Raw genomic sequence first — 19,015 nt, 5'->3', positions numbered from 1 at the left:
GAGCGTAACACAAGCACCGTGAGCCTAACGTACCACTATAAAGAAATACTTTCTGTCTACCAATCTCCTCACACTACGTTACCTGAGTTAGATTGTGGATCTTACATTTCACTATAACTACAGAATGTCCTGGGTTGTGATTAATTCACCTAGCTACCATATGATACCAACATGTAACGCTAGTGTTATTGAAGTCCAAAGTGCCATGTCAACCTTATTTCTCTAAATAACGAACTCGTCAGGTGAAATGAGATAAATGTGTTGGCTACAGTTGGAATGGGTCATCGCACGGATGGATAACGTTATGTTAGCATTATCTACATAACGTCAGCTAATATCAAGGCTAACGTTAGCGAAGTTAGCTGTAACGTTTGGCAAAACATGGAGAAAAAACAACATTGTCACTCAGTGCTACTGTGTCTCTGCCTTCCCCTCCAATGCCATTACACTGTGCGGTTCTCTTTCAGGCTCAGCGGCTGAGCTACTCACAGCCAAACTTAACCAGGCTACCAAAAAGGGACATGTAGCTAGCTAACTAGCTGCTCTCAAAATATCAGCAACTGACCTTCCTTTTAATGGCAGCTAATAATTGGAATACGATATGAATACAGACTTGCAAAAACGCGACACAATTGCGACCTTTATAACACTGCTATAGCCATGAAGTTAACCCTTACAAGTACTAGAACTAATGGTTGGGTTTGTGTTTATTTTGGTTACCTACCATTTTCACACCCGCTGTTTGACCAGTTTGATAGCCTGACTGTTGTTCCTTGTGCGCATGCGCGGAAGTAGTCGGGACTAGGGGAGCTCGCCACTCGCCAGGGGAGCTAGCTGCTCTTTGTCGCTAGATGTGTTGCGTTTGTATTTGCGTTCTCTGGGCTAGATCATCAAGCATCTCGACACACGTATGTCATGTCGCCTTGGTGGTCAATTTTGGTAGGAAATACAAATAGTGGAAGCTACGCGCGTGTGCGTGCGTGCGCGCAAGCACGTGTGTGGGGAAGCGGAGAGTTCTGCATACTAGCACTATCGGCATAGGCGCATAGCCTATCCCAGTGTTTGTCAAACTTGTTTAGTCAAGGACCCCTAAATTGACACATTAGACCACGGACCCCCATTTCATACAATTTTGTCCTAGGGTCTCCCATCTGATACGTTTTTTGCTTTAAGAAACGTTTATGAAACCCATGACCAAAATAATCATACGTTCTGTCATTGTGTTATAGTGAAAATAAATTATTCCCATTTTTGGTGTGGACCCCCTGGAATCCCCTCAAGGACCCCTGGGGGTCTCCGGACCCCACTTTATGAACCACTGGCCTATAAGTATGGCAGGTGTTCTTTCTCACCTTCTTCCAGAGTAAATCAAAAATAATGTTTAGTTTTAACTATTCTGTGAAATTTAATCACAATGAATACATTTGAACCCCCATAACACGACATGAGCAACACCAGAATTCGTAAGTGCTCACATTACAGCAAAAATAAAATAATGTATTTTGGGAGAGGAGGGAGCAAATGCACAGAGGAGAGTCTCAGTTGAGAAGAGTTTTTATCTTGTGAAAATGAATCCACCCTTTAACAAGTAGGCTATGAAAGGCACACATCACTGTTGCTGATACAGTATCTGTGGATGTCAGCCGTTCTTTTTTGTTGTGCTGTGCTGTGTAAAGACTTGAATGGCAGGCTGAGTTGAGTGGTGTGCTAGGCTAGTTCACTGGCACTCCCTTTTGTCAGGTGTGATGTGAAGTGATCTTTAAACTTTTGTGGAGGGAAAACTCCTATCATCAAAAGCAATGTTTGCGTATGAAACTGTTATATCACCATTCACGGACTACTGGAACACACATGATCATGATCATGCATCAAGAAAACAATGGTGGACAACATTGTTGAGTTTGCCACCTTGACTTTCAGTTAAAAATGTTGCATAGTGATTAGGGTTCAAGTAGCTACCTGTGACAGCAAGCATCTGCCCTACTGTTAAAGGTTGCTGCTCTGGTGATGATGATGCTTAATAGCCTACGATTTGTTTTCTGATGGCCTTAAAAAATCTCGAGGGAATTGCATGATTGCACATTCAGCTGGACTGTGTCAAATCAATCAAAACGATGTAATTCTGCATTTTCTTTAATGTGATTTGACTACGTTATTTTGTGAAACACATCAAAGGGCAAAGGCCCATATTATAGTATATTACTACTGATGTTTATGACATTTCTTGCATCTATTAAAAGGGAGTAAGCGCAATTGTGTGCTCAGTGACGTCACTCGAGCATTCCATGATGTGATCAGTGATGGTCACTCGAGCAATTGTGATGTCATCAGTGAGTGATGTCATCAGTGATGCGAAGTTGGGCAATTGTGTGCTGTGCATGCCAATAGACCAGGCGAGGCCACGCAGCAGCCGAGCTGCGGGCAAGGCCGAAGTTGAGCAATTGTGCGCTGAGTGACGTCACTGGAACACTCATGATGTGAGCAGTGATGGTCACTCGAGCAATTGTGATGTCATCGGTGATGCGAAGTTGGCAAATTGTGTGCTGTGCATGCCAATAGAGTAGGCAAGGCCACACAGCAGCCAAGCTGTGTATGCGAGCCTGCGCAGCGGACGAGCTGCAGGGCGGGCGAGCCTAGGAATTGATTTCTAGTAAACAAAATGCTGTTTAGAATTGGCTGATCTGGAAGTGTCCAAGGGCAGTCACATATCATACCTTCAGGTGTACACTCATGTACTCATGTGACTATGGTCAAAAGTGGACTGATGGTTATAATAGTAATATAATAATTTAAGAAAATGTTTAAAGGTAATCTCACTATATTTTCTCACAAGTATTTCTCACAGTATTAGTTCTGCAAATGGTGATGGCACTGGCAACACTGGCAGTCTGGCCCGTCTGCTGAGAGCAACAGGTGTTCATGAAGGCAAGTAGGTCATGAGGTGGTGGTCTCATGGCATACATAAATAGCCAAAAACACCCACAATTCAAGCACAACTTCTTTCACCCTGCAGATAAAGAGGAAAACTGAAAACATTTCTATACTTAATTTATTTTAATTAATTTTACAGTAGACGAGCTAGATGTTTTATTATTTTCAGGGTCTATTTTTATTTCAGTTTATTATGTGTGTGTGTTTTTCTAACGCCTAGTTTTTCTTGGACATTAGTTTTGAGTGAAATGGTCTTCAGCCTTCAACCGACGGTCTCTGAGGAGGGCCGAGCCAGGGGAAATGAACTGTGTGTGTGTGTGTGTGTGTGTGTGTGTGTGTGTGTGTGTGTGTGTGTGTGTGTGTGTGTGTGTGAGAGAGAGTGTGTGTCCTTTGACTCTAGACCATTCTGTGCTCCAGAGACACTCATGTTGCCTGTTCAGTAACTTGACAGGTTACATGTCAGTGGATTAACAAGCCTCATCAGGAACACAAATTTGTCACTAAATTCATCATTTTCTTTCATTCTTTTTTTCTTTTAATCTATCTATCTATCTATCTATCTATCTATCTATCTATCTATCTATCTATCTATCTATCTATTGTTATTCTATTCTATTTTTATTCTACTAGGAGTAGCGAGCTCAATTCCTAGTGTGTGGAGACTGGAGATGATGACACTTGTCCTCTTCTCCCTACTTATACTCCCACCACTTATGTAGCCTCAGCCAGGATTTATTACATGGTACAGGAGGACAGAATGAGGGAAACAGTGGATGGATAAATCCAGAAGGAGGCGATAATGCAACATAAAGGAAGCCAATTGCCACTGATGACATCACAATTGCTTGAGTGACATCACTGATGACATCACAATTGCTCAAGTGACATCACTGATGACATTATCACTGATGACATCACAATTGTGACACACACCACCGCCCACACCGTGCTGCCACACTTATTATATTCTATTCTATTCTATTCTATAGTATATTGTATTTATTATTTTTGTTTTAGCGAGATCCTGAATATTAATGGCAGTCTTCTTGGCAGACCTTGGCCCAGAAGCTCTGAACAGAACGCTCGGCCCAACCAGACGAGTAGACAGAGCTCTGGTCCAGAGAAGAGTTCCGACATCTCCATTCACTCCAATGGACCAGTTTTTTTTCAGGAAGTAGAAAGTGGAACTCTTGAGTAAAAAAAGCAGCACTGTCGAGTTGCAACAAAATAGACAGTGTTGTACTTTGAAAGGGTTTTTCATCCCTTGAAATGAATCAAATTGTACATTATCGGCTGTATTTTAGCATGCAAAAGTAGCGCGAGACCCATTCCTGGCTGTTCATTGGCTAATGAGTCTCGCATTTTGGTCCTCCGCTGACGCCACTCTCTTACTAGAGGACACTAGTCCAGAGGCGTGGTCTTTTCTGACCGGTTTGTCTTCGTCACGTCGATGCTGTCCAATCGGAGGTCGCTAATGCTAGACACCGCCAAGATCAGATTGTGTGAAGCACCAGTACACCCAGGCTAGCAGAGAGAGTGCATTCAAAAGGCTAACAAACAATTAGCTGGCTAACTTGTGAACCGCACCGGGTAAGCCGCCTTTACAGAGCTTTAGTAAGCCATCTGCCATAAAGTTATTGACGTTAGTTAACATATTCCAAACAGAGTTTTCACTTTTATTAATCTTTATAAAATATATGGTTAGCCGACAAGCAGCTAACCGCGGTGTTAGCACTAGGTCCTGGCGGTGTTGTCGGTGACAGCTGCGGATTAGCCAGCCAGCTAACGCTAGCTAGCTAACGTCAATTGGCACGCGCCGTCATCCGTTTATAGTACATTTTTTAGGCATAATTGTGCGTTGGTTCGTTGCTAAATAACCAGTTGTCATAGCTAACTAGCTAGCAATGATTTGTCGCCTGTAACGTTAGTTTCGGCTAATTGATTTGAGCCATAACGTTAACGGAGTCGTTTGCAGGCGTTTGGTGCAGTAAGTTACCTAGCTAAATAGCTAATGTTATCGTTAAATACATCGTTATACACGTAACGCTAGCTAGCCAGCCTAGTAATTATTATTATGCCCAGTGAAATGTTAACGTCGGGGATCTGCACTTGGAATTAAACAAAGTTTTAACTAACCTATCGTGATGATCCCAACCTTAACCTAGCCAATTTTATGTTACCTGATCTAATATTTTACTAAGCTAAACTAAGCTATTGTTTGTCAAACACAATAACTTAATTGGTTGATGTTAGGTAGCTATAACTTAACGTTAACACGCCATTTTCTGGTAAAGGATATCCATCTGACTGCCACTAATGACTGCGAGTATGTGGCATAACTTAATTGACACCGGGGACAACTTTAGTATCTGTCAATTAGAGGTCCACTGTTGCTAAATAAACAGAATAAAACTATATATTAGAAGGCAGTAGTTCACATGTTGTGGTGAAATATTTTTTACACTGAGCGACAATTAAACGAATAAGGGACCCCTACAATCCGAATAAAAACATGTACTTGATTGGTAATTTTACTTATCTTAACCTATTTACTAGCGTTAATTCAGCGGTTTATCTTTCTTGGTTTGAAAATGATCTCTTTCCACAACGTTACCATACTAAATCAGCAGGCAAGGCTTGATGGTGAAGGAAACTTAACACGATGGCAGAACGTTGGTTAATCACTTAACATTGATAGAGTATTTGACTATTACACTGGATTTAGTGAATTAATTAGAAAGTAGTTGGACATTGCCTAGTTTTGTTTCCTGTTTGGCGGTAGGGATTACAGACCTCCTCTTCCTCCATTCTCAAATGCCAACAAAAACAGCCGTCGAAGAAGCAAGAGAGTGCACTCGTAAGTGCACAGAACGAGAATATTAACTTTACCTTTTGTGCAAATGCACACATGGGTTTGAAACGTCAACTCAAATTCAAAGTTGGCCTGGAATATGGAATCGGGAATCAATACTTGCTAAATTATATCGGATCCTTTCAGAACGTGGAGAAGCTAGCTAGCTAACGCCAGCAACCTAAGTGTTAGCAGTAGCTAGCTGAATTCAACAAAAGCTTGTTCATTGCCATCGGCTTGCGATATGGATGCCGTTACTACCACATGCAACCTTAATGCATCTACAGATATTATACTATAATTGTAATCACAACAATATTTATAGTGATTGTATGCACAAGTTAGCACGTTAGCGTTGACCTGTAGCAAGAAGTTCGACGATGCTTCTCATCCGGACGTGGTCAATACCTGAAGTAGGCCTTATGCACAATTAGCATAGTAAAAGTTGTGAGCAGCTTGGATAATTTAACTTGCTTTTTGGATGTACACAAAGCCAATTGAAATGAGCTCAAAGTTGAATAAAATCGCGATTTTCCTTCAATGTACACATTTTTCCCGTCATTTTTGTCTTGTTGGGAGAATAGCCGGCTCGGCTAGTCAAGCTAGCATTAGTGGTGTAGCTTTGAACAATGTGTTGGCTGCAAGCAGATGGGCCTTACTCCAGAAATAAGTTATTTTGTGTTTAATATAATTTCGTATAAGAATTATGTTAATTGACTCTTAAAGAATAATACTTGTCTGAAAATTATTTAAATGTAAAGAAAAAAGTATTCTAACATTATGTTTGGGTGCAACTGTGAGAAGTAGCTACTGTCGCTATTTAATGGTATCCCATCTTTTTTCTTTCAGGGGTCTGATTAGTGACAAATAGAGGAAGGGTTTCTTTTCTGCCTGAAGCTTTACTTTGGGATCCTTTGGGATCATGGCTAAAGATGTAAGTAACTGCAGTTGGACAACAAAAGAGGCTGTTTTCACCAAAAATTCATTGTTTGGTTTATATGCTAACCTAGAGGCAGTGTAGTTTATGGTCATGTGAGGATATCTTATCTGTTTTGTTCCTACAACTTGAAGACAACAGAACCTCAGCTTTCCTCTTCTACACTTTTTTGTTAGATGTTAAATAGAACATTAAACATTTGATCTTATGACTCATTTGCATTGCATTTCATTTGCATTTAACCTCAGACAGGACACTGCTTTAAGTGTGGGTACTGTAATAAGTATTTTGAATTCTAACAGGCTCACATATTCTAATCTGTTGTGTTTCTGACGGGCTGTGTTTGTTTTGATTAATCAAAACACTCAATCCTTCCTACTGTACAGTCAACCTAGTGACATCATCTAGCAGCACCCTAGACGGCGTAAAGCTGAAATTTTCATATTTCTAGCAAATCTAGTTAAAGTTCACACTTGAAATCAGTGTGTGGGTGCTGGTTGCATGCATATCATTAAATTAAACCCTTAAATTGTGGACCAATGATGTCATCTGTGCATGAATGACATCACTGGTCCACACCTTAACTCAAATCAACACTATAGCCATTTCTAAACATGCAGTGAACTCCTGATCATAACCAGACCTTACTCAACTGGGCTGCATGTTTCGCACCAATTATCCTTTTGAGTGCGTTCCGCGAGTGCAGCTCATTACCACCCCAGCCCCTAGTACAAGGTCCGCATCGCTTGCAGATGGCTGTAGTTTAGCACCTCCCAACTCATTTTCTGGAACATGCCATGAGTGGGTGGGTGGTTCAATGGCAAACAAACCATTAATGTCTCCGTGCTATTTAATAGTTTCATGAATGGATGTAGTTATGTGGCTGGATTATTTGGAAGAGAGCCAAATTGGTGAGTAAACAAGTACAAGTTGAATCGTTTCTTTTCCCCCATCTGCCAGTTTGAAAATGCAACAAGGAGATGATGGCCTACTACTGCATTAGGCTATTGGGTGATAAGTGCCCGCTATTAACGTTCACGTATTATTCAATCGTTTTGCGCAATCGTGCATATCAATGAATTCAATTAGCAAACTCATGGTTTCCACAAGTGCTGCAAACGGCTTGAATGGTTTATTTTCCTCCCGACCTGTCTGTCTTGTATGTGAAAATGCAAGAGGGTAATAGTGTTGCATTATATATTCGAGACATATAGCCTAATTTTTGTGGGGAGAAATAAATTCAAAAGTAGTCGGATATGATTTGAATGCCACTTGTAAAATCATCCACCCTTTAACGTTAGTGCGACCACTATTTTGACGGGCGGCTTTTGGGCGATGTAACAAGGCAAGCGCTCGCTTTTTGGCACATTGCCACCCCACGTTATCGCCTGAATGCATTGGAATGCATCGGGAACTTCGCAGTGAGACATGTGCATTTTGCATAGTGGAGAAAAGTGTTGGGCAGACATCTCGGACTGTGGATGCAGTGTATGGAGACGTGTGCACGCGTTTTGGGCATTGGGTGCCAATTGTGTTCCTATGCGCTCTCGTCCTGCAGCAGCACCGCAGCACTGCTGTGCAGCACACATCCCCACTCCCCGCCCGCTCTACTCAGCCAAAAAACACGGACCTTTTCCTTATGTATAGAAACAACGAGCACTCATGTCTAGAAGGGTAACACCGTTAAATCCCCTGCCCTGATATACCGTATATACAGTTTTCTGATAGACTACTGATTTTGTAATGATACAAAGCTGGTTCAAAATCATCTGAGTCTTCCTTTAAATGTTTAATGTCCTCTATAAGTCAGTGTGTTTTAAGTTGAGGAGCACGATGGTGTGACTTTGGTAGAGCGCCTATTGTTTCTTCCTCCATAGGCTGGTCTGATTGAAACAAATGGAGAGCTGAACGTTTTCATCGGTCTGGCACTGCTTCATAGATAGTGAATGGGGCACAGTCTTTGTTGACCCATAAGATTTTCACAAGTTCTTGCACCCAAATAAGGTTTAAATTCTGATCCATACCTGTTAGCAATGCTAGAATTTAAACTTAATTTTGGTGTGACAACTGAACTCAACATCTTGTGGCTGCACATGCTCTTTTAGTTTTGTTAGAAGTTAAGAAAGTGCATTTTAAGTTGAGGAGCAAGATGGTGTGACTTTGGTAGAGCACCTATTGTGTTTCTTCCTCCACAGGTTGGTCTGATTGAAACAAATGGGGAGCTGAAGGTTTTCATCGATCAGAATCTGAGCCCTAGTAAAGGTAAAGTAATCATTTATCTATCTGTGCACAAGGCTCATACATTTACTCAACTATTATAATTTCACATACTTTAAGTACCAATCACAAAGATAATAATATTTTGTTCTAGGTCAACTCTTTTTTCCCCTCTCGATTTTCTCCCCCATTGAATTTTGCCAATTCCCCCTGCTCTCCCTGTCGTTGCTCCACGAGCCTCCACCCTCTGCGAATCTGGGGAGAGTTGTAGACTAGCACATGCTTTCCTCCGATCCATGTACAGTCGCCAGCCACTTCTTTTCCCCTGACAGCGAGGGGTTTCACCGGCACGGTGCAGTGAACAGGACTCATACCCCACCTGCAGACACAGCCAATTGTGTCTGTAGGAACATCTGACCAAGCTGGAAGTGCCGCTACCGGGAATTGAACCCGGGTCTCCTGCGGTGGTAGGCGAGTGCTTTTACCTCTACACTACGCAGGTGCCCCTCTAGCTCTAATGTTGAAGTGTAGTCATAATGTGGTTGCAGCTGTACATCAGGGGGCAATGGCACTTCAGTCAACAGCTCTAGTCTCATTATCTGGTCTTCTCTTATGCCTTCTTCTATCAGGTGTCCTGTCTTTGGTTACTGTTCAGCCTACGGCCATTCCTGTGGCCAAACAGCTACTGCCCAAAACCCTCGGGCCATCCAACGTGAACATCGCTCCACACATGCAACACGTGCCACACATGGTGAGTGATGTTCCTCACAGCTAACAAACCAGCACAGCATTCAGATGTCAGACCTTCTCTGCTGTCAGAAACACATTTAGTCAGATAGCTTAGAATCTCTGGCTGTCTGGATCGTCACTTATTCACTGCCACACAACTGAAAAGAAGTATACATGTGCTTTCCGAGTTTCTCCTCTCTGTGACGTACTGTTGTGTAAGCCCCCAATTATCTTTGTGAGGTGAGCGGGTGGAGGGTGGGTGGGAGCAGTTGATCCTAAGCTTATCAACTCTACAGTCAGCAGGATTACTCCCATCATCCCATTATATTCATGGAATATATACATAATGGAAATCATCTTAGTTATCACCTGAGTGAAGGAATATTAGTAGTAGATTGAGGGGAAAAAAGAAACCCAAGTTGCTATATCACAGACCAGCACCTATTTTGGGTTGAGAACCAGGTGGGATGCGCAACAATATAGGCAATGTGGAGTATTAAAGTGTTTTCTCTCCCCACCCCCCCCTCTCTCTCCCTCCTCTATAGGTGATTGGGACACCTCAGAGACCCACTGTTTCCAATACAATACTGGTAAACAGTCCACATACACCCAGTTCCCAGTTCCTAACGCAGAGCCAACCACCAGATGCCTCTCCATGGTCATCAGGGTGAGTCTTCAAAAGGTCCTAATGCTTATATGCTTGCTGTAATTGTATTAAATGTATGGCATCATATATGTGAACGCATGTGTATACTTTTATGTTCTTAACGTGGACCCCAGGAAGCTCGGTAACAACTAATGGGGATCCAAATAAACAAACAATGAGCCTCATTTATTGTGATGTGAAAATGCAGTTTAAAGGAGGACTTACCTCCAAAACACTTTTTTTCAGCTTTTAACCAATATATATGACTTTGGGGGTGATGTGTGAAGAATTCTGGTCAGAATTTCCACATTTGACACCAAACTGTTGCCATTTTACCATTTGTATCATTTTTCAGCAGCATACCTGGCATAAGCGCCCTCTTAGGGTCAAAGACTGCTTCTTTTTTTTTTCTCAAATGAATGGGAGATTAGGAACACTTTGACGTCACAGTGTTCCCAAAGACTATGGGATTTCAAGATAATTACTCCCCTACCCCCCCTGTACCCTTTCGGCTCCTCAGAACTCCAAGCCTATTCCTATTGAAGTTTGCTCTTAAAATACTGAACCAAACGTCGTCAAAGTTGGCACATGTCTTAATTATAGTTAGTTTCCCGCTGAATGTGTCACTACTTTATTAATATCTTACCTGAATAAGCTCGAATGATGATGTATATATTATCAGTCCGAGTTGGAAGCAGCTGTCTCCAGCCCAGCCAGGCGGGAGAGAGTCCTACTGTAAACCTCATGCACTAGCTCCAAGCTCCGCGGGCGCGCGCAGCAGAGCAGAGCTCTCTGTGCTCTGAGAGTAGAGAGAGCAGTCTGATATTTCCGCAAACAAATATGGTCGCAGTTTAGCGCACATGTAAAATATAACGCTATACTACGACGTGACAACGTGACAAAGCTTCTCTAAACACATCGGCTACTATCATTTCCCTGCATCCCTCCTACTGAGATTATATCGGTAATGATTTTGGACAGACTGAATGCGCGGAGGAGAAGGAGAGATCTGCAGCTCTGCCCTGAGTAGCCCTGAGAGACACTCGCCTCGCTCCGACTACTGTGCCCGTCTGTGAAAAGCGTCCTGTCCAGTCGCACCTTCGCAAACAGATGCGGGATTCCCTCAATCCTGTACCCAATCTCAGACTGTATTCTCTAAATCGCACACCAGCTATTTCTGTCTGTTTGTTTGTTGCTCCGTGAGGTTACAAGCGCCCCATGCATGCAACAGGCTGTTTCGCCAGCCGGGGTCTGGCAGGAGGGAGGAGGCGCAGGCAGCCTGCACTGCGCTGAGAGGAAAAAACTTTTGCACAACTTTTAACAACAATCACGAAAAGCCCCCAAACTAAAATGAAAAAGGGACTATATGGCAACTTGGACGAGGGAATGACGTAGAGAAATCTCGCATTGTGTTACCCCAGAACGGGGGGTTTGTTGTATTGTGCGGTGTGCTGCTGTAACGAGCCCATGCCACTTTGCTCTCGTAACGTAGTTCAACACACTGCCATAGAGTTACATGCAGAAAAATAATTAAATTTCTAGTTCGCCACTGAATTACCAAATTGATATAACTTTCAACCATTTTGAGCAAAGCTCTTTCCATACAGGCCACCAGCGTTGGCTAATTGTTGATATTTATACAGATATGGCCCCTCTCAAATAAATTATTTTTTGAGGCAATAGGCAAACTGTAATGGCGTCGATTTCCGAAAAAAAATCTGGACTTCAACACAGCCAAAGAGTCCAGTATAGACAAGAGCATATGTCATTTCTTGGTTTTTTCCATAGGTATTTTCAAATCACTGTTCTAATACATATCTAGGGGGTAAGTCCTCCTTTAAGTATATTTAAGTATATGTTTTTTTAAATATATATATTTGGAGATTTTAATAAGAAAGATCATTGTAGTTGATGATAGAAACCAGTGGTGTGACTGTGAGGGCTCTCCTCTGTCTGCAGGAAGCGTGGTAAGAAAGGAGAAAAGAATGGGAAGGGCTTGAGGCATTTCTCCATGAAGGTGTGCGAGAAAGTGCAGAAGAAAGGAGTCACCACCTACAATGAAGTGGCAGATGAACTGGTGGCAGAATTCAGCTCTACAGACAACCACATGTCACCCAATGACTCGGTGAGTGCTGCAGCCAAACAAAATAACTTTAACATGACATTTTCTCAGTATGATGCAAACCAACATACCAAAGGACAGGATTTCTTTTTTTAACACCTCATACTTGGGTGGGGACAGTAGTCTTTGGACATAAAAATGGACATATACACAAATATCCTTAGGTCTTGAATTTGTTCTGTAGGGACAAGAGGATTTTTTTAATTTTAGAAATGAATTTGACAACAAGCCAGTCTGCAGTGTTTGGCTTGCACGTCAAAGTAAACACCCAATTCCTACCGCATATCACTGTTTGACCTACCACTGAAGAGAGTGGATGTTCTTTGGAACACAGAAAAGGTGCCAATATGATGGTGAAACTAATGGTAGTGGAATGAGGAGCTCGTTCTTGTCAGTGGAAGCTGTGGACTCTAGTCTAGGATGAACTGATTAGATTTTGGTGGTCAAAGTTCAAGGTCACTGTGACCGCACAACCGTCTTTTCCGGGCTTGTTAATGCGATATCTCAAGAACACCTTGAATTAATTTCTTCAAATTTGGCTCTAGCGGTGCTAGGCAAAAGGGGCCATAGCTAGGGATAGGAAGGAAGGTCACAGAGAGTCCGGGTTCGCGGGGTGGGTAATGGTAGTGGCTAAGGGGGGATGTGGGTGGTGGTGGGAGGGGATGGGGGTGATCAAGGAAGGGGGAGGACAAGGTGGTAATTTATTTATTTTTAATCTCTACTGATGGATTGCATTACATGACATGCAAGCATCTTCTTGCCATGTATAAATTTGTGTTGAGTAAAATTTCTCACCTGCTCATGTCTTTCCATTTTAGCATGTGTATGACCAGAAGAACATTCGGAGGCGTGTGTACGATGCACTTAATGTGCTCATGGCCATGAACATTATCTCTAAAGAGAAGAAAGAAATCAAATGGATTGGCCTGCCCACCAACTCTGCACAGGAGTGCCAAAACCTCGAGGTACGGACACAGCATATCCAACTGATGAGTGCATCAGCCGGCCCTAGGTCTGTCTTCCTTCGCCTCTTTTCTATTTTATGACTCTTAAACACATGAGTCTTCTATCAACTGCAGGTGGAGAGACAACGGCGGCTGGAGAGAATTAAGCAGAAACAGTCACAACTTCAGGAGCTCATATTGCAGGTGGGGATCAATCAAATGTGCCCCATGTCTATCAGGATGCAGATTTACTCTTAACCCTTTCCCCCCTGCCATCTGTGATTTCACCGTCATGTGATAGAGGGATCTCTTGGCCCCCTCTGAAGTGCTACTTCATCATTCCTAAAGTTGCCCAGAAGCAACGGCTATAGTCCCACAAAACCAGCAAGCAGAGAAAAGCAACAACCTCCCTCCAGGAAAAAGCTCCATAAAACAGCTCCAGCCTGGTGCCTCAAAGCGCTGCAACAAGCTTTTTTTCCCCAGAGCTCCATGTGCTGTCAGACGGACTTGTGACAGTCACTCAAAGCTGAAGGATTTTTTTTTATCAGCAGACGCTGGTAAACGTACATTTCTCCTGTCAGGTAGATTAGTAATGCGCTTTGTGAGCCCTCGCAGCATGTACATTTCAGCCATCAGGTATGCCCCCAGACCTCCAGCCATCAGATATGCCCCCAGACCTCCAGCCATCAGATATGCCCCCAGACCTCCAGCCATCAGATATGCCCCCAGACCTCCAGCCATCAGATATGCCCCCAGACCTCCAGCCATCAGATATGCCCCCAGACCTCCAGCCATCAGATATGCGTATCAGATATGCCCCCAGACCTCCAGACATCAGATATGCCCCCAGACCTCCAGACATCGAGCACCAGAAACCCCCCCCCCCCCCCCCCCCGGGCAAGACGAGAGTGTGACCCGCACCTCCGTTCTCTGAGTGTTGGGTGAATCTCTCCCTCGCGCCGCTGGTACAAACATACATTGTTCTCGGCTTTCTGGGACAGATGCGCATTTTCCGTGAAAACTACCTACATTCAAGTGTCGATAACTAAAGAATGCATGAAGGCAGAAACAAACATTTTTTTCTATGCAAGTAGAGGCTCTCTTCTTTCTTTTGAGATATTCAGTGTTTACATTACATTTTCCCCATATTCTGTGGGTCTTGGAAGATGTGAAAATGGTCAGAAACCCCTTGCGGGGGAAAGAGTTAAGAATCCTTTTCTGTGTTTCTGCCTGCTTAAAAGCTGAAATGTATTTTAACGGTGAAAATAAATGCATGAACTGTCACTGTTCTGAATAATTTAAGCCCAGAAGGTAACTTTTTTCTAAGAGAGATTTATCCTTATGAAGCACATGACCACATTACATCCTGCTGCCATGCTTAATCTGCTTCTTAAAATATATCTAGTTTTGCTCAGTATGTAATAATGCTAATGTTCTCTACCTTCAATGCTATTTTTACAGCAAATAGCCTTTAAGAACCTGGTGCAGCGGAACAGACAGACGGAGCAGCAGACAAACAGACCTCCACCTCCAAACTCTGTCATCCACCTTCCCTTCATTATTGTCAACACCAGCAAGAAGACGGTCATCGACTGTAGCATCTCCAATGACAAGTACGTGTTTGTATTGGCATGTGTAATGCGTGTATTTACGTCCTGTAAATAGCTTTTGTGACACACAGCGGCACATATCCTATTATAGATCTACATATCCTATTATATTCTCATATATTATATGAAAATAAACAATCTATTTCCCTTGGTACAGCATGCGCAGCCTGCTGTGTTTGCGGTCCGTCACATTGGTAGAGATAGCAGCTCCTGTTCCCCCCACTCCTCAGTTTGTAATCCATATGTTAGTCCAGCTCAAATAAATACGGGGGAGGAGGGAATATTCAAATGCTTCGTCCATAATCTTGGATTTCTCATTTTCCCCTCTGTCTCACCTCTCTCCATGACAGAGGCTTCATCAGCATGTTTCCATTTTTCATCTGATTTTGATGTATAATTATTTTTTCATTTCTGTTTCTGAAAAGAAAATAGAAAAAAAAATCAAAACATGGACCATGAGGCTGTGATTAGGCGATTTTTGCAATGTAGTCAAATCCAAAATTTTAAGATGTGGTGCTGATGATAATAATAGCTCAGGGAAATGTATGGCCCCCGGGCCCTTGGCTTTGTGACAATGCAGCCCCCTGAACAATATAGTTGAATATCCCTGGTCTAGTATGTATGTATATGATGTATGTAGCCTATGTTGTGTAGATGGATGATGTATGTATGTAGCCCCGCCCACTTGACCCATTGTGTCACGACTTCCTGTTCAAAACGCCGGCTATTTTACCTGCACAACCTAGTCTGACTCACCTGGTCAAACCTAGTCTCGCTTGCCAGACTCTCTCCCTGCAGCGGGAGAGTCTGAGTCAAACCTAGTCTGACTCACATATGTGTCAAATGGGTTTATGAGTCACAGTGTAAACACAATCAGAACTTCTGATTGTGTTTACACTTCCTGTTAGTCCCTCAAGCCAGACTGTCTCTTCTACATGAGGTGAATATGACTGGTGATGCAATGTAAAGCCCTTTAAGACATGCTTGTGATAAGGGGTTATATGATAAATGGCCTGGATTTATATAGCACTTTTATCCAAAGCGCTTTACAATGAGTAGGTACATTCACCGACTCACACACCGATGGCAGCCAGCTACCAGGCAGGGTGCTCGTACAGCCATCGGGAGCAATTTGGGGTTCAGTATCTTGCCCAAGGAGGCGGGGATTGAACCACGACCTCTTTCATCTTTTATTTTTAAATCTGTCTGGCCCATGTCACTACTGAGTTTGTTTTAATGTATTGGAGACAAAAAATAATAATAGAAAATACCCTGTTGCGTTAAATTACTGATAATCCATCCCTTTACCTCTTTCTTCCGCCCATCTGCAGGTTTGAGTACTTGTTCAACTTTGACAGCATGTTTGAGATCCACGATGATATTGAGGTGCTGAAACGTATGGGCATGGCCTGTGGTTTGGAGGTTGGAAAATGTTCTCCAGAGGATCTGAAGATGGCGCGTAGCCTGGTGCCCAAAGCCCTGGAGCCCTACGTCACAGGTCAGAACCAGATCCCGGTTATACCATTGTAGATTTACTGTCTTCTGGAATGTGGCACGTGGTATTCATGAAACTCATTTTCACTTGGCTTCCATGTGAAAACGATCTGTAAAATGTCCTGTTTTGCTTATGTGGCTGAATTTTGATAGGTCTGCACAAACAAGCATGATTTCAGGCATGGCAGGTCTATTTCTTTATGTAAATGCTTGTTTGTCTTCATTCAGAGATGGCAAAGGGTCCCATCAGTAATGTCTACATCACTGGATCGTCTGCTAACGGAGCCCGTTATCCTGCGAGCAGGTGAGACGCCTTGTATTTAATGCAACTTATGAAATGTGAAGGGAAGCGGAACATGACATTCTCATTAAATCTGATCTCATTATGCCCGACCCATTCCCCTAATATCACTGTCTCACCTCCATTCACCATCCGTCGTCTAACTAAAAAAAAAAAAAAAAGTCTCCTTTCCTCTCTTTGCAGCGATAGCGGCGCTGATGGCACCATGGCCTCCAGCTCCAACGACTCTCACTACAGTGGGTCTCGCGTGGAGACTCCAGTGTCTTACATGGGGGACGAGGACGAGGAGGACGACTACGATGAAAATGACGACGAAGATTAACCTGCCTCTCCGCCTCGCCTCTCCAACAAGCACAGTCCTTCAAACCACCGTCACCGTGGGATTTTAGTCCCCTTTTGTGTGTGCGCTCCTTCAACCCTGTCCCCTCTCTCTTCCCACTCCCTGTCCCCTCTCTCTTCCCACTCGCTGTACTTTTCTCAGTCTGGCTTTCTCAGGGGTGTAGATGAACAGAGAGTGACAGAGGTGTGTGTCGCATCCTCGCCTTTTCAGCTCCTGAATCACGTGCACCTGTGGGTGGGGGGGGGGCTGTAGCTGTAGTCTCTGGCCCTTGCACCATGCTGAGGTCTTTGTATTGGGCACCATGCTGAGGTCTTTGTATTGGGCACCATGCTGAGGTCTTTGTCTAATCCACTTCTCAATAAGCCATCCCCCTGGAAAAATAAAGCAAAAACCCTTTGTACAACCCACTGCTGTTGGAGAATGTATAGTGTACTGCGTGTGAAATAGTTATCCCTATTATGTTACGATTGCATTTGGCTGACCTGATAATGTTCCGATGTTCCAAGATGGCCAAAGTGTCTGCTTTGACATGCCGTGTCAGTGCAACTTCATCAATTCAGAATGACCATGGCATCCGAGGATGGGGCTCCATCAGATGTGTTGATGCATTGTTTTGGAAAATAATTTGAAATCCGTTCTTATCCACCACTGTGTTGGGCTGGCTTCCTTCTGTTCTGTAGGCAGCTGCTTTCCTGATCTTGTTTGCTTGTTTATTTTTGTTTTGTGTTCTGGAGTTGAGGACTTCTCCATCACCGCCCTGTCACACCTTGGTAGTGTTTATGTAAGAATGGCACCATAACCCAGGCTCCCTATAGGAAAATAAGCTTTGTTTGTTAATTACGTATATGGATCCTATGATGATTGTAGCTTATAGTATCCTTTAGAGGCCAGTGGTAAAGGTAGACCGGAGAATGATTGATGTATGATATATGATGTTGTATAGGTCTTTACGTACTCCCTTCAAAGATCTTTTTAAAACTGAGCAACACATGTACTGACTCTTACAAATACCTTTTTCTGTAATCTAATATAAGTTTGCAAATTAAATATAGATTGTTTTACTACGTTTGTATCCACAGTTTTTGTTAGTTTGATGCTTGATTTTACAATTAGAGGATAACTATTGTCAGTTGGATTTTGGACCTCATCCAAATTGTATAGTTGTATAATGTATATATTGTAATTTGTTTCTGATTGTGGCTGCTGGGAGGCCCAGGTCCATCCCGGTCCCTCACATGGCCCGGGTGCTGAAGAATCTAGAAGGAATAACCCAGTGCCGAACTGGACTCCTACTCATTCCAGTAGTCCCAGATTGATTTTCATTCTAGTAGTTTAATATAGACCAAATAAACCAGCAAGAGAGCACAGCTTTAGTCCATCAAAAAGGCTTGGCCTAAGTTTTTTCTCTTTTAAGATATCAAACAGTTGACAACTATTAGCAGTGTTGGGCAAGTTAATTTTCAAAATGTAATATCCCGGTAGTACATATTACTAGTTACTTTCATTTGAAAGTAATACATTATTACAATATTACTGTGTGTAGAGTAACTAGTTACATATTACAGTACTTTTGCATTACTTTCACCAAAATAACCGCAGTAGCAGAATGCCATTGCCGCCCCGGAACCATCTCGAAAAATAATTTCAACCGCCTTGAAGTCCGTGTAAACCGTCCAACATTCTAAATGTTATCCTTTTCCTTTGTTATTGTGATCTATATTGGTTATTTGCATAAAAATGCACAATTTGATTAGGAAATGATTGTGTTCTTTATTTAAATATATGTTTTGATTTAAAAAAAAAAACTAAATTTGTAACTTGTGTTACTTGACAAAGTAACTGGTATAATATTACTGAAATCCTATTGGTAATAAGTTATATTACTGAGTTACT

At 42.6% G+C, this 19,015-nt stretch overlaps 1 protein-coding gene across 2 annotated transcripts; it reads left to right on the top strand.

Moving 5' to 3' along the window:
* The first annotated feature begins 4,450 nt into the window (after positions 1 to 4,450).
* On the top strand, positions 4,451 to 18,128 carry LOC310778268 (transcription factor Dp-1-like). Of its 2 annotated transcripts, none has more exons than XM_083638648.1 (12): positions 4,451 to 4,521; positions 6,632 to 6,716; positions 8,915 to 8,981; positions 9,566 to 9,687; positions 10,211 to 10,332; positions 12,271 to 12,436; positions 13,252 to 13,398; positions 13,513 to 13,581; positions 14,839 to 14,990; positions 16,319 to 16,485; positions 16,710 to 16,785; positions 16,966 to 18,128. In XM_083638648.1, exons 2-12 carry the CDS (start codon positions 6,705 to 6,707, stop codon positions 17,102 to 17,104), a joined length of 1,239 nt encoding a protein of 412 aa, XP_083494774.1. In that variant the 5' UTR covers positions 4,451 to 4,521; positions 6,632 to 6,704; the 3' UTR covers positions 17,105 to 18,128. The 2 variants fall into 2 exon arrangements, with proteins under 2 accessions (XP_083494774.1, XP_083494773.1); XM_083638647.1 differs by lacking the exon at positions 4,451 to 4,521 and adding an exon at positions 5,752 to 5,788.
* The last annotated feature ends 887 nt before the right edge of the window (positions 18,129 to 19,015 follow it).

The sequence above is a fragment of the Poromitra crassiceps genome (genome assembly GCF_964638095.1).
Source record: "Poromitra crassiceps genome assembly, chromosome: 6".
Lineage (NCBI taxonomy): Eukaryota > Metazoa > Chordata > Actinopteri > Beryciformes > Melamphaidae > Poromitra > Poromitra crassiceps.
Note: the sequence above shows the minus strand (reverse complement) of the source record. Positions and strands in the feature narration are given on the sequence as shown.